The sequence below is a fragment of the Nuphar pumila genome, chromosome 6 (assembly GCF_984573655.1).
Source record: "Nuphar pumila chromosome 6, dmNupPumi1.hap1.1, whole genome shotgun sequence".
Taxonomy (NCBI): domain Eukaryota; kingdom Viridiplantae; phylum Streptophyta; class Magnoliopsida; order Nymphaeales; family Nymphaeaceae; genus Nuphar; species Nuphar pumila.
Genome location: NC_143254.1, coordinates 105,948,485 through 105,976,279, shown reverse-complemented (window position 1 = coordinate 105,976,279; position 27,795 = coordinate 105,948,485). Strand labels below are relative to the sequence as shown.

Sequence of the window (27,795 nt, the reverse complement as noted above, 5' to 3'; positions counted from 1 at the left end):
AAGACCATTTTGTTGCGGAGTGTTGGGACAAGAATGTTGATGACAAATACCATTTTCTTTCAAGTAGATTTGAAATTGATTAGACATATATTTGCCTCCCGAATCGGATCTAAGAATGGATAGGTTTCCTAAAAATTGATTTTTAACCATTGCATGAAATTCTTTAAAGAATGAGAAAACTTCGGATTTGCGACTTAAGAAGTAAATCCATGTAAATCTAGTGAAGTCATCAATAAAGACCACATTAGTACGAAAAACCTCCTTTGGATAAAATAGGGGAAGGTCCCCATACATCGGAATGAACAAGTTCAAAAGGCCGAGTTGTGACATAATTTCTTTGAGGAAATAGAATAGCTTTAGACTTCTCCCAAAAATGCAATCTTTACAAGTCATGTGTTTGTCTTTACAAGTATTGTTCAAAAAAGGAAAAAGAGACATCTTTACAAAATTTGAATGACCAAGTCTCTCATGCCAAATTCCAATACTTTTATCCTTTATAAGATTACAAAATGACTTCGATGGAAGAGTCAAAAAGTCCATAAAATAAAGATCACCCCTTCTATGACCTTGCCCAATAAGCTTCCATGACTGAAGATCTTGCACGGTTCCATCTTTAGGTGAGAAAGAGACTTGGCATTCATGATCGGTGATTTGAGAAACGAAAAAAAGATTTAAATTAATTTTTGGAATGACTCTTACTTTAGGAACAAAAAAGTTTTGAGAAGTTTTAAAATCAAGTGTTCCAATACTTTCAATTTTTAAAGATGTCCCATCGGCCGTTGAAACATAATAAGATATGGGTTCGGAAAAAACATTAGAAAGAGAGTTTTTATGAGATGTCATATGAAAAGAAGCACCGGAGTCTAGTATCCACATACTTGGAGGTGATGAAGAATAGGCGATGGCGGCTCCTGATGTTGAAGATGAAGAAGTCTTGAGAAGATGTTGGAGAACTTCGGAGATATGGTTAAGAGTTTCTTTGATATCTTCTTCTTTGACACTTTCTTCTTCCTTCTTTGGAGAATTTTCTCCAACCGCGGTCACTTTTCCTTTAAGCTTTAGGCAAACCAGCTTGATATGTCTCGGTTCATTACAATAGTGACAAATCACTCCCTTTCTATATGCATTATTTTTGTTAAAGTGGGGAGGTCTATATGCTTTTACATTTGATCCGGGCCTAGTAACGACCAAAATTTCATCACTCTTAATACTTTGCCAAGACGAGTTTCTTCTTAGCATACTTCGGCAAGAGCGTCTTCAATGGGTAAGGCTTTACTTCTATGGAGAAGGGATGACCTAACTTGTTCAAATTCCGGCCGAAGACCATGGAGAAATTGGAAAAAATGCTCATTTTCAATTTGTTCTCTTCTCAACTCAATATCTTCCGGAGCCACCCATTTGGGCTCAAGAAGAACAAGCTCATCCCAAAGAGGGGTTAAAGAACTAAAGTAATCACGGACACTCATATTTGCTTGTCTAGTAGAACAAATTTTTTCTTGACAAAAAAATTGTCTAGCTAGATCCTTTTGGGTATACATACGCTTAAGAAAGAACCATGCCTCGTTGGCTCTTCTAAACTTAGAAATGTTGGCACAATTTTTGAGGTCAACATTGTTTATAAACCAGTTACTTTCCCAATCCTCAACTTTGGATTGATGGTCATTGATAGCTTTGATGCGCTCATCGCCATCTAAGGCTTTTTCAATCCCACTTTCAATTTTAGTAAGAACAAGAGAGGGTTCAGGAGTAGTTCCCATAACAAAACCCCAAAGTTTCTTACCTCTTAGATGATTTTCCATAGCGGAGGCCCACATAAGGTAATTGGATTCATTGAGTTTAAAAGAGAGCTCTACTTTAGAATCATGCTCCATAGGTACCGAATAGCCTTCCTTTCTTCAAAAGCTTGAGAGGCACACGTCCCAAGACACCAAAACAGAAGAGAAGCCCGATCACCAACCTTGCTCTGATACCATGTAATGAAAAAGGGCGGAAGCACCAATCAAACCACTCTTGAAGAGTGATGCCAAGAGCCAAGAACACAAACACTAAAAGTGTATGCAAAAACCCACTAAAGGGAAAAATGACTTAAAGTCATAAGTTGAATATTATTGAAGAAAGAAAGACGAGGGTGAAAAACCCTTGCAAATACAAGAGAACGCCTCCTCTATTTATAGAGGAGGAAACTAAAGAGGAGCGACCACAAGGGGGCTCCCATGTAGTCGTTGGGAGCCCCAACGGTCATAAATATGACCATTGGGGCCCCAACGACTAGATGAGTGGAGCCCCTTGTAGTCTTACAATATCTAAAACAAAAAAAGGAAAAAGGAAAAAGAAAAGGTAAAAAAGGAGAGAAAAGGAAAAATACAAAAAGAAAAAGATTACATGGGGATTTACCAAAATATCCCTATCGGGTTTTTGGGATACAAGAAAACAAACAAAAAAAAAAATATGTATATATATATATAAAATTTAACACATGAAGACATCACTATTGGTGCCTATGACCTTCACGAGCGCTTCACCCTATTGCGGGTGGATAACCAGTTCTGGCATAACAGCGCTTACGAGTATTATTCTTGTTCCAGTAGTTTACAGAGGCATACATAATCGAAGACTACTTTTGATCGACTGCTCAAGCGTATTTAGCCGCAACGAGCAGTGACCTAATATAAGGTGCAATAGCTACTCTAGCATAACAGCCCTTACGAGTACGATGCCTTCGAAGGCGAAAATAGAATGAGCCATCCTAGCAGGGTTCCAACAATGAGGGCATAATCGTGCCATCCATACTAACTTAGGTGAGTATTTTGCCAGAATTTTTGACAGCATCTCCCCTGTTTAACGGGAAAACGTTACGTTCCTTTTTAGCTCTAAGAGCACCTTGTCAGAAATTTTTGCAGCATCTATCTTGTTTAACGGAAAAAACACTACCTTCGTTTTTTGATAGATGCAAACCATTGTGCGTACATTTCATCTTTCATGGTTTATCGGAAACATAGGCCTTAGTTAGGCCTTACGCTGGCGACTTAGATGTTTACGTAAATGCAATTTTGCGCAAATCCAAAACCTTTCCAATAAGGGTTTCTTCGCCAAACAATGTTTTGAACACGACAAAACTTTTGAATCTCTTTGAGCGATAGAGATCAATCCCATTCGTATGCTTTTTTACAGTGCAATTATATTTATTAAAAGTAGGACTAAAACAGGAACATGTCCATATAATAGCGCGACGATAAAGTAAAGTACCCGATGAATGAAACCACACATTAGGCTAAGTAACTTGTGTAAAAGAATGTATATATATTTATATATATAGTAAATAGGAAAGTAGTCACAAGTGTACGCACGTGAATACCAAAGCAAGCTTGCAGTGGCTTGGAGGGCGTGAACGACGGATTAGGACTGTATGTCACATAATTCACCATAAATATTGAGAAGTACTCACAAGAATATGCGTGTGAACATCGAAGCAAGCTTTGCGGTGACCTAGAGGGCGTGAATCAAGGACTAGGACCAGAGTTATCGAAAGTGCCTAGCCTAGTGGGGAAGCACGAAACATCGCGCTTCCGAAATACACTGGGAAGCGCCAATTTTTTTGGGAAACACATTTCCATTTTATGATAAACGCGCTTCCCATTTATAGGAAACACGCTTCTCCCTCACTTCCTTTTTTTTCCATTTTTTGTGTTTTTATTTTTTTTCTCTTTTTTTGCTTCTCCCTCGCTTCTTAGGTCGCTTCCGGTTTGCTTCCGAGACGATTCTTGATTCGCTTTTAAGTCATCTCACGCTTCCTGCTTCTTAAAATTTTGAAAGTGCCTCGCTTCCCGCTTCCTTGACTGGCAACCATGACTAGGACTCAATATCGTTTTAGAAAGGTGTACAGTAAGAAAAATCCCACCCTATATGATAGTTATTTCAATAAATATAACTTAAAATAGAAAGCAATGTGCAAACCTACCAAAAATCCGGTAGGGGTGGCTTAACACAAGTATAGAAGTGCTCCTAGGTTGTGGCTGGTGCGTCCTTACATCCAGTACGGTCACAACCAAGAGCGTCTCGTGTAGAACTCATCAACGTGAAGAAACACGAAAAAATATAAAGAAATAGAGCTCTTCTAGAGAGTAAAAAACTAGTCATTTTCTAGAGAGAGAGCAAAACTAGAGAGATGAGAGAGGAGAGAGAGGGGTTGGCGATTTTCTAAAAAGGGGGTCCTATTTATAGAGGTTGGGTGTGAGCCCCATCTCAAGGGATAAGTATGCCCTTCGTACCAATTTCTTCCTATCTTTTTTGGATAAGGATGGATATGTCTCTTGTGGGGGTGGGGCCCATAAGATATTTTGTGTGATATTTATGTGAGACTCGCACATTTTTGGGGTTTCGTCGATATTTTTCACGAAAAAAAAGTTAGTACATTTTTTTCGTCTCGACAAGTCAAAGCAGATGGTCTTTGCGGAATTCTCTCATTTTGCCAAATGAGTGTGATATCTCCCTGAATGTTTTGAGCGTATATTCCTGAGGATATATGCGACCTAAGTGTAATTGGCTCTGCAAAATTCCTTTGTTTCAGATTCCAGGTCATTACGATGAAATTACGTAAAAATACCTCACATTTTTATTCAGAAGTTTACTGAAAAATTATGTATTCAAGTGCTTTAAAAATCAATGGTCCACAATGTACCAAAGTTTCATGACTAAAAAAATCATATTTTCCCATAAAAAACATGATCTGAGGTCTAATCCTTGTCTAATAAATCATGTTGAACACATCTATATGGTCAGGTTCTTGCATCTATGATTTCCAGCGTACCTTTATTAGTACCATATATATATATATATATGGGAAAAGTGGTAGGTGCTTGAACATTAGGTACTTGACAGCTACTTGAACATGCTGGCCGTCCATCGCGCGCTTGATGGATGGCCAGCATAAAAAAAAATAACATCAAAAACGAGTTTTCTGCCAAATGGGCAATGGCGGCGACAAAATTCACTGCTGTTGACCTTTAGCAGCGATTTTTGTTGTCGCTATTGACCTTTAGTGGTGACTTTTGTCGCCGCCATTGCTCGTTCGGCAGAAAAATTCATTTTTGACTATGGCCGTCCATTGCGCGCTTGATGGACAGTCAGCATGTTCAAGTACCTGTCAAATACCTAATGTTCAAGCACCTACGCACTACTCATATATATATATAGGTGATCGTCCAACCTATAGCTAGAAATCGTAGGTGTCGTATCAACTTAATCCGACCTCATGGATGCTTTCAGCTTGGTTTGCTTGCTAAGATTGTATTTTTCTATTAAGAAGTAAAAACACAATTCTTTGGGCCATGAAATTTTTGAACATTGTGGGCTGTGGATTATTCAAGCCATCAAAACCTTGATTACACATAGTAACTGCATGATCCGAAATCCTTTTCCTCAACAAACCTTGTAGATCAATTCTTTAGGGTCTGATCTACCAGAAAATCCAAAAATATGTGAAAAATGGCATTCTGAACTCACACTCTTCTTTTTATCTTCTTGTTGACTTCTGGATGCCATTACTCTCACTTTTCATTAATGGAAATTTCCTTTCAAAAAAGAAAATGGTGCCATGACCAAATATTACCACTATTGTGTGTGTTTTTCTAGTTGATTCCTTCTTTTTTACCTTACAGTCTCACTACCACTCCTAATCTTGGTAACTATAGTCTTGAATTTTTTGCATAAGGTACACTATTGTTTTCTGGTAGTTTGGGACTGACTTCTGTATAGCCGACAGGGTCTCTTTGCTCTTTTGTAGTTATTAGCACCTTTTTGTTACTTTCCTTACTCAATTGTTGATATACAATTGATCATCTGTTGCATTTTTATTTTCTCTTTTAGCAGTGACTTAATTGATTCACTGTGCAGGGTGCTCCAGAAACCATCCAAGGGAGGCTGATTGAATTGCCCCCAAAGTATGTTGAGACCTACAAGGGGTTTACTCGGCAAGGCTCTAGAGTTTTAGCCCTTGCATACAAATCTATTCCTGAAATGACAGTAAGTAAATTGTCAATTAAAATATCTGAAGCTTTGTGTTCTGCAGCTCTGCCCTGCTATGATATTTTTGATTTATATATTTAAAGGATTGCCGCAAGATCTATTTGATATGTGTGTGCCTGTTAAATTGATCAATCACCGACTTCATGTGGATGATAAGGAGTAAATTTGAGCACATGCAACAGAAGCACTTTCACTGATTGTCGTGTGTTGTGACACTTGGGGTTTTCCCCCTCAAAGATTGGATCTACTTTTTTTTTCTTTTTTCAGCATTAGTTGCAAAAGTGAAAGGTGTTTTTAAATGTTCAAGTTTCTAAATTTTCTAATCGGTATCTTGACCATGTTTCTAATCATAACTGAAATATGAATGCCTCTGGAGCAATGCTTCATATCTTTTTGAAAAAGTCCTTGTGATGCATCTGTCAGAAATTGATGTGGCACCACAAGTCTATTCAGCAAAGAAAATATGAAAAGGAGAGAGAAGTACTTTGGACGGCAGCCGCCCAGATTATCATGCCCTAAAACCTTTTTATATTGTTTTATATTCCAAGGGTCATAAATACCCTTTACAAAAGAGTGAAATTACAAACACATTCTGCACATGCGCAGAACACAATTTTACACATAAATACGGGTCTGGATCTATTTCAGATCCAACCCAATACAAAAATATAACACGTCTTTTCACCCTCCCTCAAGTTGTGCATGGTGTTGGACCATGAACAACTTGCTCTTTAAGAACCAATATTGATGCTTGGTTAGCCCTTTTGTAAACAAGTCAGCCACTTGATTTTTAGTCCTAATGTGTTGAGGCACAATTTCCTTATCTTCCACCTTTTGTCGAATGAAATGTTGGTCAATTCCACTATGCTTCGTGCGACTGTGATGAATCAGATTAAAAGAGATATTGATGGCACTTTGGTTGTCACACAATAATAATGAGCTCGTGACAACTTCTCCTAGATCCTGTAGCAAGTGCCTCACTCAAGTGGCTTCTGCTGTCTTAGCTGCCATGGACCGGTATTTTGCTTCTGTGCTAGATCTGGCAACAATCTTTTGTTTCTTACTACTCCATGATACTATGTTATTCCTGATGAATATGTAATAACTAGAAATTGACCTTCTCTCATCTGGATCACCTGCCCAATCGGCATCAGTATAAGTAAGTATTTCATGACCCCTCTTGCTTGACCAAGTTCTTTGATAAACAAGCCCATCTCCAATAGTTTCCTTCAAGTATCTCAAGATTCTCTTCATAGCTTCAACATGTCCAGTTCTCGGTTCATGTATAAATTGAGACACTTGATTCACAAATACAATATCTGGCCTAGTGAACGTCAGGTATTATAACATTCCCACAATGCTTCGATATCTAGTGGGATCATGATATATTTTTTCATCTTGTGAACTTAACCTTTGATTTAGAGAACTAGGAGTAGTCAAAGGTTTGCAATTTTTCATCCCTGCCTTACTCAATAAGTCTAATGTGTACTTGTGTTGTATAAGAGTTAGAACGTCACCCTTCTTATCCACTTCAACTCCAAGAAAATATCTTAACTTCCCAAGATCCTTCATCTTAAAGTCTTGCATGAGCAAATCTTTTACCATCTAAATGTGATCATCAGAATTACCAGTGATGACTATATCGTCAACATATATGAGTAACAAGGTCGTTACATCTTCATTTCTATAGATGAACAAGGAATGGTCAAGAAAACACGTAGGAAAGCCATGCTTCTGTATTCTAAATGAGAAACTTTCAAACCAAGACCTAGATGCTTGCTTTAACCCATATAGAGCTCTTTTCAACCTGCTCACATACGCTTGAGAATCTCCTTCAGCGTAGCCGGGGGGTTGTTTCATGTATACCTCTTTCTTCAAATCTTCATGCAAAAAGCGTTCTTTATATCCAACCGACTCAACGTTCATCTATGCTCTACCGCTAGTGAAAGGATGATACAAATAGTTCCCATCTTAACAACAAGACTGAAAGTCTCGTCATAGTCTTGTCCATACTCTTGAGTAAAACCTCGAGCAACGAGCCTTGCTTTATGTCATTTTATACTTCCATCAGGTTTATATTTGATCTTGTAAACCCACTTTGATCCTACAATGTTTTTACCTTCAGGCCTAAGAACAATCTCCCAAGTTTGACATTCATGTAGAGCTTCCATTTCTTCATTCATTGATTCAATCCATTTGCGTGATGTGATGACTTGATGAAATGCAACAGGCTCATCTTGCCTCTCAATCTGTGACATGAATAACTGAAAATCCATAGAAAAGTTGTCATAACTCACCCATCTCTGGATTAGATGGCGAATTCTTGCAGACTTTCTAACAATGGGTTGATTCATGCTTTCTTCAGCACTGTCAGAAGACACATCCTTATCCCTTCTAACATACACTTGGCTGGAAAATTTGTTGTAACCTTCAAACACTGCAGGTGCTGCTTCTTCTGACATGGGTTGAACTTGATGATTTTCCTCTCTTGTCTCAACTCCTTCACAAGAGGACTGACAAAGTTCTCTCTCACTGGCAAACACGTCTGCATTCATCTAGGGACCATATAGTTCGGTATTGCGAGGCTGACTGTGCTGAGATGAGAGCTCATATTCAAAATTTTGTTCATCAAACACAACATTTCTGGAGGTCTTAACACGTTTGGTAATGAGATCGTAACATCTATACCCCTTGTATTCGTTTGTATACCCCATAAATTTGCATTTGGAAGCTTTATCCTGAAACTTGTTTCTTAGGGATGTGTCAATATGCACATCACAAAAAGTCAAAACAACCAAACACTCACAAATCATTATAATTAGGATGATGTCCAAAAAGAATAAAATAAGGGGATTGATCTGCAAGGATAGTCATAGTCTGACGATTGATCGCATGTACAACAATATGAAAGACTTTTGTCCAAAGGCTGATGAGAACATTGCTGTCATGTATCATGCTCATGGCACTCTCAACAATATGACGATGTTTCCGTTCAACCACTCCATTTTGTTGGGGTGTATGTGAGCAAGAAACTAGCCGACTTATTCCATTATTTCGAAGAAATTCAATAAAGTCGGTTGAGGAATACTTACTTCCTCCATCACACTCGAAATGTATGACAGTAGTAGAAAACTAATTTTTAACCATGGCAAAAAAATTTCGAAACAATTCAAAGACCTCAAATTTATGTTTCATAAAGTGTATCCAAGTATAGCGGGAATAACTGTCAATAAAAAGGACATAATATCGACTGCCAGAAGAGGAACAAATAGGGGCATGTCCCCACATATCAGAGTACACGATTTCAAAAAGTCTTGAAGCTCTTTTATTAATAGAGGAAAATAGAAGAACATGACTCTTGCACAACTGACAACTAGAACACTTCTTAACATCAAACTTAGAAAACAACTGGTCTCTGGAACAAGATTATTTGACATAAGCTTTTCAACAAAATTGCGAGTACAATGACCAAGACGACTATGCCATATGGATGGCTTATTACATCGAGACAGACTCAAAACACTCGAAGAACTTGACTCTGAAATCTGCAATGATGACTTCGAGGTAGAAGATGGCTTCAAGACAAAAGAGATACTAGAAGGATCCTCGTTGAAGATATACATATTCCCTCGTCGCTCCCCTCTAGCGAACGTCTCTTCGTTTGAAGGTCCTTGACATGCACGAAAGAGGGTGTAAATTCGACTGAAGAATTTGTATCATCAACAAGCTTGGATACAAAAATAATATTCTTTTTGATGTTGGGAACAAGAAGAACATGATATAAATTAAGACTAGAAGGTGACAGTGGAATTTGTGCATTTTCAGTGTGAGTAATTCGATGATGTGTTCCATCACCAGTAACAATACTGCCTTTTCCGAAATGAGGAGATAGGTTAGTGAGCTTACCGGGGTTTCCTGTCACGTTAGTAGCTGCTCTAGAGTTTACATACCATTCTCCCTGATCATTCTGCTTAATACTCATCTGTGAAAGAGCTGCAAGTAATAAAAGCTGTTGTACATCTTCAGAAGGCTTTGATCCCTCAGTTCTCCTTTTTTCCTCTGCTTTGTTGTTTTTGCCTTTGTTTTGAGGGTTGAAGTTGAACCAACAATTTGCTTTGATGTGTCTCCTTTTGTTGCACAAGAAGCATGTAGGGACATTTCGATTTCCCATATTAAAATTAGAATTGCTGGATATATTCAGAGTGGGAAGAAGCCCATGACCTTCCTGTCCAGAACATTCATGACCTCTTCCATCTCAATAACTGTTCCCACCATGCGCACCACCTTGAAACATATCTGTGACCAAAATATTTTGCATATTGGATTGTTCACTCCTAGTAGCCAATCGGTTCAGACTCATCTCATACTGTAGAAGCTTAGCCCGAAGATCTTCAAAACCTGGTAATTCTGGTAAACAGGACAGGGATGTGGTAAGAACATGATACTCTTCTCCCAAACCATTCAAAGTTTGCTGCACTATTTCCTTATCAGTAACTACACTTCCAATAATAGCAAGCTGATCAGTGATTGTCTTCATTTTATTTAAGTATTCCATAATAAACATAGTGCTCTTTTGGAGAGTTTGAAACTCCCGCTTCAAAAATAAGACCCTAGCCTTTGATATTTGGGAATATGTCTGAACAAGCTTAGTGATATTTGGGAATATGTCTGAACAAGCTTAGTCCATAACTCTGCTGCACTGCAATCATCAAGAATGAATATCAAGACCTCTTGGTATAATGTCGAAGTAATGTAGGCCACTAAGGCTTGGTCTCGCTTCATCCAAATCGTGAACTCAGGATTTTGTATCAACATAACCAATGCATTCCCTTTGTCATCCTTTATTTCCTGCAAAATAAATTGTGGTGGGTAGGGATTGATCCATCCAGATGCCCAGACAGATCTTGACTCCTTATAAAAGGAACAATTTGTCTTTTCCAAGTCAGAAAATTGGAATGATTTAATTTTTCAGATACAAGTTGACTCAGGAAATTTGAGGAAAGACCATCATGGGAAGAAGAAAAATCCATGATTAAGGAGGTAAATATAAGAAATTGTAGGTCCTGAGAAAACACCTCGTTTGTTTTGATTTAGAATTCAACCCAACCAGTAAGTCAGTCGGCCAGACTACAGTCTACGGGTAGAACAATATGTTGAGGGAACAATTCCCCCTTTTTTTTGAATCGGTTCTCAATAGATTAGTCTGATATGTGATATCAGACGTGTCCCAAACAACAAGAGTTGTTTTACCATGACTGCTTAAAAGCACAATGCGATCAGGCTGAATTAGAGACGCAGATTGCAGTAAATCAAAGGTGACGGGTGCAGGAAAAATAAAATAGGGTTTAAGACAATCTGCTGATAATGACGAAGCAGATTTAAACACAAAATCAGATGTAGGTAAGAGATAGTTCTGAAATTAAAAACAATGCAGACGCAAATCTGAAAACAAACAAAAGGATCAGGCAGATCTATTTAGGGTTTGCAAAATCAGATTTGATTCAGAAGAAGGGAAACACATATATGATATCAAGGAAAACTCAAATCAGACGCAGATCTGAGACTAACAAACACTCAGAATCAAACGCAGATTCAGACACAGATCTGATCCGGACAGAAACACAATATCAAACTCAGATCTGATATAAAAAAAAAAGATTCTCAGATCTGGGAAATTAAAAATAGAAAGAGAAAGAGAGAAAAGAAAGATCGAAGAACAAAGAGGAAGGAAGAAAAGCAAGAAAAGCAGTTTTTCTGACTTGAAATTAAAATCACAAATCTATTTGGGCATACCTTTTGGAAGAAACCACCAACTTGTGCTCTGATACCATGTCAGAAATTGATGTGGCACCACAAGTCTATTCAGCAAAGAAAATACGAAGAAAAGGAGAGAGAAGTATTTTGAACGGCAGCCACCGAGATTGGCATGCCCTAAAACCTTTTTATATTGTTTATATTCCAAGGGTCATAAATACCCTTTACAAAAGAGTGAAATTACAAACACATTCTGCACATGCGCAGAACACAATTTTACACATAAATATGGGTCTGGATCTATTTCAGATCCAACCCAATACAAAAATATAACACGTCTTTTCAGCATCACCATAATTTTTCCTGTAAATTAAAGTAATTTCTTCAGAGAGCTTTCATGCATGAACTAAATCTTTGAGGATCTTTGCTGTATGTATTCGTCTGGTCAAGGAAACCCATTTTTTTTATTTCCATAGATATCTCCTGATAGGTACAATACCTATTCACCCCTTCTAGGTGCACATTGTGTTAAGGCATTCATTTATCATCCTCATGGTGATGGAGACATCTATCTCATTTTAAGTGCCGCTCTTTGTAGTAGGGAACACATGGCAGTAATCACATTGTGATTTCCCTTAAATATGTGGTGATTTTTAGCTTTTTTGAAGCTAATTATGGATAATGCCTCCCATTTTCTTCCGTGCTAGCTAATGACATGTAAGTAATTCATACTGCAAAATGAATGTACATCTTATCTAAAATGGATCATGCTTGTTGACTGAAGTTCGACCCGGCACTTGAGCTCTTCCCCAAGATAATCAGTAGAAAACAAAGGGCTTTTTCCACAGGAGAAAACATTATGGATGAGACATTGGTACAAATTGTGAAAATATCTCAAAAATGAGATAAAGTGTGCGATAAGCACAACACCACCAATGTGCACAAATGCACAAGAACACTTAGAACAAATGTACACAAAGGTACAATAAAGAAACTCAAATGCACAAAGGCATACAAAATATAAAGAATTTTATTGAGAAGAATGGAGAACAAAAGCTCCAAGAAGTGAAGTTTACAAAGGGGGAACTCCCCTATTTATAAGAGGGAAAAGGAGCCTTGGAGGGGCTCCACTAGCTGTTGGAGCCCCTCCAACGGTTAGAATTCTAACCGTTGGAGAGGCTCAACAGCTAGTGTTGAGCCCTCCAAGGTTGACTTTGAGTCAACAAAGAAATAAAGAAAAAAAACAAAAAAAGGAAAAGAAAAAAGAAAAGAAGAAAAGTAAAAAAAGGAAAAAGAATTACAGCATATTCATAATTATGAATATGCGCAAAATGGAGAGAAATGACTAAAATACCCTTTTGGGTTTTACAAGAAAAAAGAAACATATATATTTACATATATATATAGATAGATACATATCTTTATATATATATGTAAATATTTACATAAAGAGAGATACATTTTAACACCCTCCCTCAAACTTAGGGCACAATGACCGAAAGTTTGCTAAGGAGAAAGTTGAATCTTGGAGAGCAAAGCGCCTTGGTGAAGAAATCTGCCAACTGATATTCGGACGTCACATAAGGAAGATCGATGACTTTTTGTAGATATGCCTCACAGACATAATGACAGTCCATCTCAATATGCTTTGTCCGCTCATGAAACGTGTGGTTCTTAGCAATATAGATTGCACTCTTATTATCACAACATAACTTTGTGGGTTCTTGAATTGGAATCCCCATGTCTTGCAGCAACTGATGAATCCAGACAATCTCCATAGTTGTAGACGCCATGACACGATATTCTGCTTCGGTGGATGATAGAGACACCTTCTGTTGTTTCTTACATCTCCATGAGATCAGGGATTCACCTAAAAAAATGCAAAAGCCTGTAGTGGAGTGACGATTATTTGAGTCACCTCCCCAATCAGAGTCAGTATATGCAATCAAATTTAACTCAGAAGATGAGGAAAGGAAAACTCCCTTATTTAAAGTTCCCTTTATGTATCTGACAACTCAGAGAACGACACTCATATGAACGGATGTAGGAGCATGCTGAAATTGGCTTGCAGTATGCACGGCATGAGAGATGTCCGGTCTTGTGATGCTAAGATACATTAGAGATCCCACAAGTTGCCGGTAGGGGGTAGGATCCTCCAAAGGTTTCCCATCATCGATCTTCATTTTTGATCCCACAATTTCTGGGGTCTCACAGATTTTATCATCAGTAATACCTGATCTGTCAAGAATCTCACAGGCAAGTTTAGTTTGAGACAAAAAATAGCCTCTATGAGAGTAGGCTACCTCGATACCAAGAAAGTAAGTCAGATACCCCAGGTCTGACATTTCAAACCTTTCTTTTAAAGTGGTTTTAATGTTTCTGATGCCCTTTATGTCACTACCTGTTATCAACATATCATCAACATACAACAGTAAAATCACAATTCCTGCATCGGACTTTTTGACGAACAGAGCAGTGTCAGTGTAGCATGAGGAAAAACCATTTTGAACCATCACATCATTAAATCGATCATACCAAGCCTTAGGGGCTTGTTTTAAACCATAAAGCGCTTTTTGCAAACGAAGGACTTTCCCCTTTGGTACGTTCATACCAGGGGGAGCATCCATGTAAACTTCTTCATTAAGGTCCCCATTTAGAAATGCATTTATAACATCCATTTGGTAAATATTCCATTTTTTAATAGATGCAATGGTGATCAAACACCTTACAGTAACCATTCGTGCAACATGAGCAAAGGTTTCTTCGTAATCGATGCCGTATTCTTGACTATATCCTTTTGCGACAAGACGAGCTTTATATCTTTCGAGAGTGCCATCACTCTTGGTTTTGACTTTAAAAACCCATCTACATCCTATTGTTTTCTTTCCTTCTGGAAGACATTGAAAAACCCATGTTTTGGCTTTGTTGAGGGCTCTAAGTTCGTTGTCCATGGCATCCCTCCATTCTATCATTTCCTTAGCTTCTTTAAAATTTCTAGGTTCTTGATATGAGTGAATGGCACTAAGACATGCCCTATGCTTTGGAGAAAAAGACTCATAGGATATAAATCTAGAAGGATTTTTCCTAGATCTTTCAGTTCTTCGAGAATTGTTGGAAGATTCACTAAGATCACTATATTTCTCTATTGCACTTCTAAAAGTGTTTTTATCTCTATGAGTATAGGTAATTGGTTCATTTATCATTTCTTCTTCATCATGAATGGTTTGAGGAATACTTTCACTTATATCCTCATTCTCATTTAATTCATCATCGCTAAAAAAATCTTCATTTCTAGATAATAGTTCAAACAAAAAAGAATAATCGGCATTATCTTCATGGGTTTTGTGTTCTTCAAAACCACTTATGTTTTCTAAAAAGGTTACATTTCTTGAAACATATAGTTTATCATTCTTAATATCATAACACCTAAAACCTTTTTGGGTTTCCGAATATCCTAAAAACGCACAAGGAATAGCTTTGGGAGATAATTTATCATTCTTATCGGTGAGAACAAAACATTTACAACCAAAGATTCTTAACCTATTGTAATCGGGTTCTTTTTTATACAAGATTTCATATGGAGATATTTGATTCAAGTTTTTGGATGGAAGTCGGTTGATGAGATAAACCGATGCAAGAGCCGCTTCGGCCAAAAATCTTTTTGGAATTTTTTGAGAAATTAGCAAAGTTCTTGTAGTTTCAATTATGTGTCTATGTTTTCGTTCGGCCAACCCATTTTGTTGGGGAGTTTTGGGACAAGACCTTTGATGAACAATCCCATTATTTTCAATATAACTTTTGAAATCATTTGAGAGATATTCTCCCCCGGAATCGGTTCTAAGAATTTGTAATTTACTATTGAATTGATTTTGTATTAACTTGTGAAAAACCTTAAAAGTAGAGAAAACCTCATGTTTATGTTTGAGGAAGTATATCCAACTATACCTTGAGAAATCATCCACATAAATAACATAATACGAAAATCCTCCCTTAGACACAACGGGTGCCGGTCCCCAAACATCTGAATGCACAATTTCGAAAGGCTTAGTTGAAAACATAGTTCTTTGTCCAAAAGGTGAGCTTCTCATTTTACCAAGAATACAATCATTACAATTGAAATTGTCTTTACATAAGGTTTTAGCAAAATGTAAATACGAAAGCTTGACAATATTTGGATGCCCAAGGCGTTTATGCCAAACATTTATATCCTTATGTTGGGCAACATTACAAAAAGAGTTTTTTGGAATTTGAAGAAATTCCATGAGATAAACATCTCCCTTCCTAGAGCCTTCCCCAATCAACTTCCCGGACCGGCGATCCTATATCCAACATTTATTTGATGAGAATTTGATATCACACCCATGATCCGATAGTTGAGAGACGGAAAGCAAATTTAAATTTAGTTTTGGTATAAATCTAACTTTAGGAATAGAAAAACCTTGTCTTTCAAAATCACCAATTCCTTTTATTTCAAGAGAAGCCCCATCCGCGGTAGAGACAAAAGAAGGTGACAAATTTTTTGAGTATTTAGAAAGTGCAAAAACATTTGGAGTCATATGAAAGGATGCACCCGAGTCTAAGAGCCAAAGAGTCTTACCGGGAGGAGAGAAGGTGGTCATGGCGGCTCCGGAAACGGATCCCTTGAGGAGTGATTGAAGAGCTTCCATGATTTGATTGAGAGCCAAAGTAGCATGGTTGGAAGTTGATGGACCTTCCTCCTTGGTAGATTGAAAAGTAGTAGACATAGCCACCATCTTCTTCCATTTAGGGCATACCGGTTTAATGTGACCCGGTTCTTTGCAAAAATGGCATATGATCTTACTATAATCTCTTCTTCCATAATGCCCACCATTTTCTCTTCCTCCTTGATTTTTGTTAAAATGAGGGGGTTTATAGGTTTTAACATTATTCTCCGGTCTTGAGACGGCATAAGCACCCTCATCCTCATCTTTAGAGGGAACGGCCAACACACTTAGATTGGTTTTATTCATTCCCAATCTAGTTTCTTCTCCACTTAATTTGGTAAGTACATCTTCCAATGGAGGAGAAGAGAAAGAAGACAAGAGAGAGGATCTAGTTTGTTCAAACTCGGGCCTAAGCCCATTTAAAAAGTTAAAGAAATGATCCTCTTCTAATTGTTTGGCTCTCAATTCAATAGCCTCACCACTCCATTTAGGTTCTTGGAGGGCAAGTTCATCCCAAATAGTGGATAACTCGGCGAAATACTCTCTAACGGACATTTCTCCTTGTTGAAGAGTTAAAGCCTTCTTTTGGAGATAGTATTTATGAGACAAATTTCTTGAAGTATACATTCTTTCAAGATATTCCCATACTTGATATGCCTTTTTGAACTTTAAAATGTTGGCATTAATTTTGATCTCAACCGAAGAGAAGAACCATGAGAGTATTTTGTAATTTTTCATTTCCCATTCTTCATGCTTCTTATTGTAATCTTCAAAAGCCTTTTCTCTTTCTTCTCCCTCAAGAACCTTGATCTCCCCTCTCTCAAGGGTAGTAATTTTTTGTTCGGGTTCGGGAATAGTTCCTTGAACATATCCCCAAAGACCCTTTCTTTTTATATGGGCCTCCATATTCCCAGCCCATACATGATAATTCGTTCCATTCAATTTGAAGCCAAGAGAGAAGTGAGAATCCTTTTCGCCCATTAGAGATGATACAAAGAGAAATAAATGCGTACCACAATGCGAAATGAGTCCCTTCTTGATGTAGGAAGCTTCTAAAATATAGGATGAAGAGCCGAATATTCACTCCAACCACCACAACTTAATGGCACGCTTTACGAGGTACTCCAACGAAGAGGAAAAAAAAGCACAATCTTCTTTTCCTTTAAGCCTAGCTCTGATACCATGTGAAAATATCTCAAAAATGAGATAAAGTGTGAGATAAGCACAACACCACCAATGTGCACAAATGCACAAGAACACTTAGAACAAATGTACACAAAGGTACAATAAAGAAACTCAAATGCACAAAGGCATACAAAATATAAAGAATTTTATTGAGAAGAATGGAGAACAAAAGCTCCAAGAAGTGAAGTTTACAAAGGGGGAACTCCCCTATTTTTAAGAGGGAAAAGGAGCCTTGGAGGGGCTCCACTAGCTGTTGGAGCCCCTCCAACTGTTAGAATTCTAACCGTTGGAGAGGCTCAACAGCTAGTGTTGAGCCCTCCAAGGTTGACTTTGAGTCAACAAAGAAATAAAGAAAAAAAAAACAAAAAAAGGAAAAGAAAAAAGAAAAGTAAAAAAAGGAAAAAGAATTACAGCATATTCATAATTATGAATATGCGCAAAATGGAAAGAATTGACTAAAATACCCTTTCGGGTTTTACAAGAAAAAAGAAACATATATATTTACATATATATATATATAGATAGATACATATACATATATACGTGATGTATATATGTATATGTATCTCTCTTTATATATATATGTAAATATTTACATAAAGAGAGATACATTTTAACACAAATTTCTTTCAAATATTTTTTTTTCTTAAAAAAAAAAGACATTGGTATAGATAAAACTATTTGTGGATATTTAAAGAGAAATCAAACGTCCATCTATTGGTATAAATTTCTTTCAATTTTTTTTCTTTCAAAAAGAAAAAACATTGGTACAAATAAAACTATTTGTGGATATTTAAAGAGAAATCAAACGTCCATCTATTTAAGGTGGTTCACTGAAAAAAATTCATAAACTGATACTTGGTTTTCTATTTGTAGTTAGAAAAAATGGATTTGGAGCCACAAGTGCAAAGAGGGTTGGATGGGGTGGTGTGCACTATGATTCTAATAAAATATTTTCATTTTGGTTCTTCTATGGGGGCTACTCATGATTGTTTGGGTAGGGGATGTAAAAAAGGGTGTAGTATCGGGGACCTAACCTGACATTTGGAAGTGCTTAGCTAGTATTTAAAGGGAAACTGCTGATACTTGATAACCTACTGGTTGCATCAGGCTTAAATCAATTTTTTATATCCTGTGTTGGATAATATTGGTAAAGGCATGATGATTGGTCTTGAAAGGGTTTTCTCTTATGTGCTTGGATTAGAGAGCATGAGAAAAAATCAATGGAAGTTTGTCATTAGTAGTCAAAATTACTTGGTAGGTTTTGTGGTAGGAAGAGAGCAAACAATACTTTCATGGTGAATTATGTTGTGGTTGTGAGAGAATATGACGTTAAGATTTTTGCCAATGATTGATATAGGATGAGTTCACAATCCAGGGCAAAGATCACATGATGCAACTTTTGAACATTTTGTAACTAAATAGTTGTGGTGAGTTATGAAGTTGTTTTTATGGGCAATGCCATTCCTTTTTCTACTTATTTCCAACTTTAGGAAATTTTTGCCTCATGTGGCAGGTTAAAATTGGAAGAAGAAGGTGCCTTTGTTAAGGTTGGTTTTGAGTGGGATTTTATAAGTTTGTTCATAAGTGTTGGAAATTAAGTTCTTTCTTTTTAGAGAAAAGTAATGATCACGAATGCAACACACAAGCTATACTAGGATTGGTAACTTGTTTTAAGGTGGTATTGAATAATTTAATAATGATCTTTCTCTCGTAGGTTTAGTCTCCTTTCCCCTCTTGTTCCCATTCTTCGTCCTTGTTGATTTCAGGAGACCTATAGAGAAAGATGATGCCCATCTTCTTTTGACTTGCTTACTGTTTAGTGGGGCTATGGCCGGCTCAGACATTTCTTAGTTGGGGGGTTCACAGATAACTGATCTGATTTTCCTCCTAACCACGATTCTACTCTTTTTGTTGCCTTGCTTGGTGATTCCAATCTGACACTTATAATTCTTTATGCTTGTCATTCAAACTTTTAGTAACCCCCGAGACAAAGAGAGGTTCTATGCTCGTCTCCATTTTCCATCATATATGTGATCATGTTTATCTGACTCCAGTATATGGTTGTGAGATCATATAATTAGAATTCCTTATACTGTGGAAAATTTTCAAAATAGTCATATAATTTGAATTCCGCATGTAACCATGCTTATAAAGTAGGAAATGAATTCCACTAAGCAAGTCTGGAACATTGCTGTTTCTAGGGTTTTCTTGAGTTTAGCTTACCCAAAAACGTTGACCTATGTTTTTACCTTCTAAGTACTAATTCATGGTTTTGGGACAGGTCAGTGAGGCCAGGAACTTGGATAGAGATTTGGTGGAGAGTGATCTAATCTTTGCTGGTTTTGCAGTGAGTACCTTCAAACAGATTATCCTTTTTCACTCTTTATGTTTGGTAATTGTTTGTACAGTCTGGCTTTTCTGATTGACCGATATGGAAGGTTGTAGCTGATTGCTTCTCAAATGCTAAGTGATTATTATTGATGCAAGGTGGTTCTGATTTGGAATATTACTGGTTCTTTAATTATCAGGTTTTCAATTGTCCTATTAGAGCAGACTCTGCTGCTGTTTTGTCCGAGTTGAAAGGATCATCCCATGATTTGGTAAACCACATAAAATCTTGTACTGGTGTATTTTATGGTTCGCATCATTCCTAACCATGGTTTCTTTCTAGGTGATGATCACCGGAGATCAAGCTTTAACAGCCTGCCATGTTGCAAGCCAAGTTCATATAATTTCTAAACCGACATTAATTCTGACTCCAGTGAAGAATACCCAGGGGTTTGAATGGTTCTCTCCAGATGAAAGTCACACAATTTCTTACCGGTGAGTTTCTGGTAAAGTAACTTCAGATTTTGTGGCAAAATTTGCTTAGGCCTTCCTATTATATCTTGGATCTTCCTGTGAAAATAGCCAAAAATTAAGCAGTGCCAGAGAGATCCTCACCTGTTCATCTTTTCTGGGTCTACTTGTCCTGCCCATCTGGAGCACTACATGAGAAGAATCTTGCGTGTAGGCTCTTTTTGAGCGTATCATTCCCTGGCAAGCTATGGTTCACATCCAACCAGCCATTATGAACTTAGTTTGTGATTAGCTCACAAGAAACAAATACATCTCACTGATGTGAATCCATCTGTTCCCATAGTCATCATAAGAACTCATGTATTTTGTTGTGTATGTGTATTTTTTCATTTATACTTGAAAGAAACACCATAAGCATGCTATGAAATTTTGCATCTGAGTTGAAGTTAGGAGTGCCGATGATGTTTTCTGCCATAATTTAAGCAATTGCTGCTTGCCATTGTCATTTATGCAGCCAGAATGAAGTTGTATCTTTGTCCGAGTCTTTTGATCTTTGTATTGGTGGGGACTGCTTTGATATGTTGCAACAAACTTCGGCCGTCCTCCAAGTCATTCCATTTGTAAAGGTGAGCATCTGCAGGGTCGGATTGATACTTCTGTTCCTAAATTTGTTTCATCTAATGGTATATTTTCCCATAACAAATTCAGGTCTTTGCAAGGGTTGCTCCAGATCAAAAGGAACTTATCATGACCACTTTCAAGACAGTCGGTAGGATGACTCTAATGTGTGGAGATGGGACAAATGACGTTGGGGCTTTAAAGCAGGTTAATATCCTATCATGTTCTCTGCTGCACAATCCCTTCATATCTTTGGATTAGAAATTTAGAATAAAAGAAGTCTGATCCGCCATGCATGTGAGCATCCTATGTACAACAATTGCCTAAATGGAACAATTTAGTGATACTACAAAACAAATATGAAATTAAAAGGAGGAATTGGTCAGTTCTGTGTTTATGGTGCTTCAAGTTTTAGAGTCTGCGCAGTTAGATGCTGCAACCTACCTTGGTTTTCAACCTCAATATATAGGAGGTCCAATGAGCTCTGGGTTTGGTGTTAGCAAGTTGTGAGTTCAGATGGTATTCAAACCTGTCCTGTGTGTATCGACTTAGCCTCACTGTAAGTTTATTTTCATGTTATATTTCACTGTTACTCCTGGAAACGTATCCCAACAAAGGTATGCTATCAGGATATTGAAACAGGACACTCATCGGATATGCTTTTTAAGGTTATTAATATTATATAGGGATATTTTAGTGGGTACTAGAATATATGATCCCATTAGCATAATTGAGAAGATGAATTCTATTTGAATTTATGCTACCTATTTCCTATGTACATATCCTGATGAAGTATTCTATTCGAAGCAATGCTACCTATTTCTTATGTGCATATCCCGTCCAAGTAGGCTCAAGTCTAATATCATGTAAGAAGTTGAGGTTATGATGCATGGACTCTTAAAACTAAAACCATTTTATTATTATAGATTTCTTGAATTCTTATTTATTGTGCATGTGCTTTAAGAGTTGGCGCTTATTAATCTGCCCTTGCAATAAGTAGCCACACTTTCAGTAGTTGAAATCTTTGTGCTCTCGATAGGAATATTTTAGATCTGAGTTTAATATTTGTATGCTAAATACATTTTGTAGGCCCATGTTGGTGTTGCCCTCCTGAATGCAATACCACCGTCTCAACCTGATTCATCATCATCAGAACAGGCTTCCAAGGCTGATACGAAGTCAGGTAAATCAAAGAAGCTGAAGTCAGGAACAGAGCCACTGAATGTGAATGGAGATGGACCTGGGCAGAGTAAAAATAGAACCAGTCGACCATCAAAGTCATCAGAATCAGCTTCTCTTGCCAACAGTAACCGCCACCTAACTGCGGCTGAGAAGCAGCGCCTCAAGCTGAAGAAGCTCATGGATGAGATGAATGAAGAGGGTGATGGCCGTTCCCCACCCATTGTCAAGCTCGGGGACGCATCAATGGCATCACCGTTCACTGCAAAACATGCTTCAGTTTCACCCACGCTGGACATTATCCGCCAGGGTCGGAGTACGCTTGTGACCACACTTCAGATGTTCAAGATTCTTGGACTCAACTGCCTGGCCACTGCCTACGTTCTGAGCGTAATGTACTTGGACGGTGTTAAACTTGGTGACATGCAGGCCACTATAAGTGGTGTCTTCACAGCAGCGTTCTTCCTCTTCATCTCACATGCTCGACCGCTTTCCACTCTCTCATCCCAGCGCCCACACCCAAACATATTTTGTGCATACGTCTTCCTTTCCCTGCTCGGTCAGTTTGCGATTCACCTGTTGTTTCTCATCTCATCGGTGAAGGAGGCCCAGAAGTACATGCCTGAGGAACGCGTAGAGCCAGATTCTGACTTCCATCCCAACCTGGTGAACACTGTCTCATACATGGCTAACATGATGATTCAGGTTGCAACCTTTGGTGTAAACTACATGGGCCATCCTTTTAACCAGAGCATAAGGGAGAACAAGCCTTTCTTTTATGCACTAATGGCCGCAGTCGTGTTTTTCACAGCCATTACCTCCGATCTGTTCAGGAGTTTGAATGATTGGTTGAAGCTGGTACCTTTGCCACAGCCTTTCGGTGCGAAGCTGCTTGGATGGGCAATGCTTATGATTTTCAGTTGTTTTGTATGGGAGCGGACTCTACGGTGGGCATTTCCAGGGAAAGTTCCAGCAAGGAAAAGACTCAGAAGACAGGCCACGGTAGCACAAAAGAAAGACTTGTAGTGTATCCTAGTAACTATCTCCTGAATTTAACCACCATTTTCATAGGTTTCTTCTTTAGAAGGTTTTATCATCATCATTGTTTCATTTACTTTAGGGTTTTGTTGGGCTAAAGAATGCTCGGAGTCAAAACATTTTTTATTTGCAGATCGTTGATAGATCTGTACATCTAAAAAGCATGGAACTGTTTTTTTATTTTGAGAGTATAATCCAAAGTTATACCAAAACCAACATATTTTAGAACGTCTATTGCTGTGGCCTTTCTTTCACTAGTGTTCTGAAAGCGCAATGCCTGAACTGTTGCGTGCCTGGTTCAGATCTGGTTTGGAATGGAGTAGCTGAAAACAGGGATGGTAAATGAACTGAGCAGATTGTGACTCGGTTTGGCTCGTCACAAACTCATTCTTGATCCGTTTGTATAGCTGGTGAGCTGGATCATGAGCAGCTCATTTAGCTTAAATGAGTTGAGCTCGAACAAAGAGTGTTGGGCTCGGCCTGGCTTTTGAGAGGTGGTATAGATAAAAAATATTTTTAATGTATAATATATATGTTAAGTGTAATGTATAAAAAGAATAATACATAAAATATATATAACAAGAGGATGAATGAAAAATCTATGCATAAAACGTGAACTCTTAAGTGTAATAATATATATACATATGGGTTAAATATTGGCTACTAATGAAGGTATAAAACTAATAAGTAGAAATCACTTTTTAATTAAAAATTTTATGATTTTTTGTAGATCAGATGTTACGGATGTGATCTATGTGGGTTTGTTTATTAGGAAACTTATTTTGAATCATATGAATATCACAAGTAATTAGGTTTTTAAAGTGGTCTAAAAATCAATGGCCCACAATGTGCCAAAATTTCATAACTCAAAAGATCATATTTTTATATCAGAAAAGCAGATCTAAGGCTTAGCAAACAAACCATGTTGAACAAATCTATGTGTTTAGATTGAGTCCATACAACTTGCACGTATGATTTGTAGGCCATTAGTTTTGTACCTTCATTAGAATCTAATATATATATATATATATATTCTTAAGTTTTAAACCATTTATCTTCAAGTCCATCTTAGACTCTTTTAAAAAACATATTTACATGTGTTTTTTACTTAATCTAAATGTGTAGATGGGATCTCTATGCTTTATTTAGTATAAAACTTGTATTGATTTAAACATTTTTTAATGTTTAGATGTGTTTTTAGTATAACAAAAAAAAAACTAACTGTTCATATTACATAAAAATTTGATTAACTAAAAATTAAATTTTTTTGTTAAATTGATTCTATTAAAAGCATGGTTAGTGAATAAGCAATGATAAATACATATATATGTTTGGATTAAGCATTAAACACTTGCAAGTATAGTTTTTAAAAGGGGTTAGGACGGTTTGAGAGTTACACATTACTCATATATATAAAGTAAAAACTTACCTACTAAAAAAATATGTCAAACCTACCCACCACACTTTTTATTGGATTTTTAGTATTATTTTTCCAATTTTTTGACCATACAGATGTGATCTATATGCATGATTTTTATAGAAATCAGTTCTTGGAGCATTTGATTCTTATACATGGATAGGTTTTTATAAGTTTCAAAAATCAACGGTGTACAATTTTTATAAATTTTTGAAGCTCCAAATACCATTCTTTCTATCCAAAATTCATGATCCAAGTGTCGATTTCTAGTAAATCAATCATGTTGAACACATATGTACAATCAAAATTAAAAAAAAAAGATACCAAAAAATTTCATTGGATAGGTTTGGCATGTTTTTCAGTGGGTAGGTTTTAATTCCTCTATATATAGTCACTAGAATATGAGAACTAAGAATATGGGCATTTCCAATGTTTTTACAAGAATATATATTTAAACTATATATATATATATATATATATATATATATATATATATATATATGTTCTATGTATAAATAACACGAAATGTTTTGACACGAGCCAGCTCCTGTTGAGGTCATCTCATTTAGGGACGAGCTGAGCTTAAGCTCGACTAGATTAAAAATAAACATGAGTCAAGCCACAAACTCAGTCCACTGGTAAAACGAGCCGAGCCCGAACATGCCATGTTTCGGCTCGTTTACAGCCCTAGCTGAAAAGGTGCTCGTGGATATTGTTTTAAGTAGTTTCAGTAGCTAGAAAATTTTGGCTTATCTTGGAGAATGGATCACTTTGTTGATTTCAAGTAGGAAAAGACAGTCCCCCCCCCCCCCCCCCCTCCTCATCCCTAAGATGAATGGCCTCCCAAACCCGATGTCCGTGTTGCTTATACCTTAGATGGGTCCCATAAATTTTTTTCAGGGTCATTGATGCTCTAGATGAACGGCATCTAGAGCATATAAGAATGGATGACTGAAAACAAATTAAAGCTTGTGTTAGGGTAGCCGTTCATCTTATGCTAATGAAATTGTGTTAAAAGATGCATAGAAAGATAAATATTTAGTATCAAGATCTTTTGTTTTTTTCCTACCTGGCCTTCTCATTGTGGTCACATTGATGAGTCGTGGTTAGGTGAATACTATGGGAAGATTCCCAGATGCATACTTATATGGAAATCGATAATGAAAAGGCTGATATTATGTGGATGATTAATTTAAGAAATTTAATTGTAAAATCAATTTATGTGATTCTTGAAGGATGTTTGTCTTAGATTTACTCAAACAATATGTTTTAATGTATATTCATGCTAGATTGGATGTAGTTGATTATTCTTGATGTGTTATATTAAATCAAACATTGTAAAAGCATGTTTATATTATTTATTTGATGAAAAATATAGCTTCTTACGTAGAAACTATGGATTTTATGGGTGAATTCTGCAATGAATGTGAGTTTTATGTTTAGAGTATGTTTGAACATGTACATGAATGATAAGGACGTGGATACATTGAATTAAAATATGTTAAAGTATGTTTAGATTATTTATTTTATGAAAACCATGAAATAAATAATATTTTATAATTTGACCAATTTTCAAGAACTTTATTGTTCTTTCAAACACTGTATCCAAAAAATCTTATTTTTTAGAGAGGTGTCTCCAAAAAAAATATGTTTTAGGTTCGGATTGAGAGATATGACCTCTGTAAGGCAAGACAAAATTTCTATCCTGACAAAAAATTTGTAGTGATCGGCGCCACACAAAACACTTTAGATTCAAAGCTCCCAAACAAAAACTAACGAAATATGTAAACCAATTGAATTGGGGTTGGATATTGGATGAATTGAAATGCAATTACTTGGATTTAAGAATGGCAGTGGATTGAGAGGAAACGCCTTGTCCCGTTTGGACTAGGGATGGAGGACATGAAACGGAGAATGGACTGGGGATGAAAGTTAAAATCAAAACCCATGCGGGGATGAAGACGGGAATAGAAGGCAAAATTTTGAGATGAGGTCGGGGTGGAGACCTTGTCCCCCCACCCTGGTCCACTGCCATCCCTACTTGGATTTGCTCAACCAGGTACCATCTCATATTCAAATTCACTATGTAGCTTTGTATTTGAATCTAAGATCAAATTAAATGTGAATGTGATGGAGAATTCAATTCAATTACATATAATCCACATCCGACTAGCTAATGAGAGTGGGATTCTGCATTGACCTTTTCTCATCTATCTCCCAATCTTTATGATTGGTTAGATTAAGGCCATGTTTTTTGAGAGCCTTGCAATGGGATGGAAACACGGTATCAGTGTGTTGCAAAATAATGTTTTGCCAACTTGTGATGTTGAGAGATGGAATTGCCAAAGGGCGATTTTTCATATAAAACACAACATAAAAAAAATTGCTACACGTGCAGCTATTTTTTTATGGTTTGTGACCCAAATACTTTATTAAGTACTTGGATCCGATTACTGGAACTGCTCCGGTAGATGGGACCATGGAACAAAAAATGATCTCTTTTGCATGGGACCTCTTTATCCAAATTTGACATGTCCTTGCCATCTCATGTTCTTAGGGTGTTTGTTTCAGCCCTTTCATATGAAAGGGGCCCTCTTTTTCTTAAGAAAAGGAGTGTCTTTCCAATAGGGATGCCCCGCCTTCCCCCCCAAAAGATACCGTGAATAATTTCAACTGCCAATAATATATAATCGACCCTCATGGAAAAAGTAATATATAATCCAAAAAAGGTCAGCTTATTTTTATACATTTTTTATTTTTAAAAATATGCTGATATTAACGTTATATTAATACATTTTTGATAGTTTAAATAATTGTTTGGGTTTCTTTACGTTCTTATCTTTTTTATTTAACATTTTTTATTAAAGATATTAGCTTAAAGTGACAGATGGCATGATAGCAAAAGTTTCCAACTACCAAAAAAGCGGTACAACTAATTGATCAGCTGATTAAATTAATTAATAAACTACAAAGAAGTTTGTAGGAGTCGCACCGGGATACGTGCAGCCTCAGATGATCACCCTCCATCTTGATCACCCTCCATCTTGAGGACAGGGCCTGTCAGGTGTGGGACCCAAAACGTGATGGAGGTGG

At 37.0% G+C, this 27,795-nt stretch overlaps 1 protein-coding gene across 3 annotated transcripts in view; it reads left to right on the top strand.

The window, feature by feature from the left end:
- LOC149835555 (putative manganese-transporting ATPase PDR2) overlaps positions 1 to 23,497 on the top strand; it is a 76,592-nt gene extending 53,095 nt beyond the window's left edge. For 2 of the 3 annotated variants that reach the window (XM_090008583.1, XM_090008584.1), the window contains 7 exons: positions 5,893 to 6,021; positions 19,933 to 19,998; positions 20,180 to 20,251; positions 20,323 to 20,474; positions 20,965 to 21,076; positions 21,159 to 21,275; positions 22,158 to 23,497. In XM_090008583.1, the coding sequence (XP_089864709.1) occupies positions 5,893 to 6,021; positions 19,933 to 19,998; positions 20,180 to 20,251; positions 20,323 to 20,474; positions 20,965 to 21,076; positions 21,159 to 21,275; positions 22,158 to 23,273 (1,764 nt within the window). In that variant the 3' untranslated portion in view covers positions 23,274 to 23,497. The remainder of the gene's footprint in view (positions 1 to 5,892; positions 6,022 to 19,932; positions 19,999 to 20,179; positions 20,252 to 20,322; positions 20,475 to 20,964; positions 21,077 to 21,158; positions 21,276 to 22,157) is intronic. The other variant, XM_090008585.1, reaches the window with a different exon arrangement.
- The last annotated feature ends 4,298 nt before the right edge of the window (positions 23,498 to 27,795 follow it).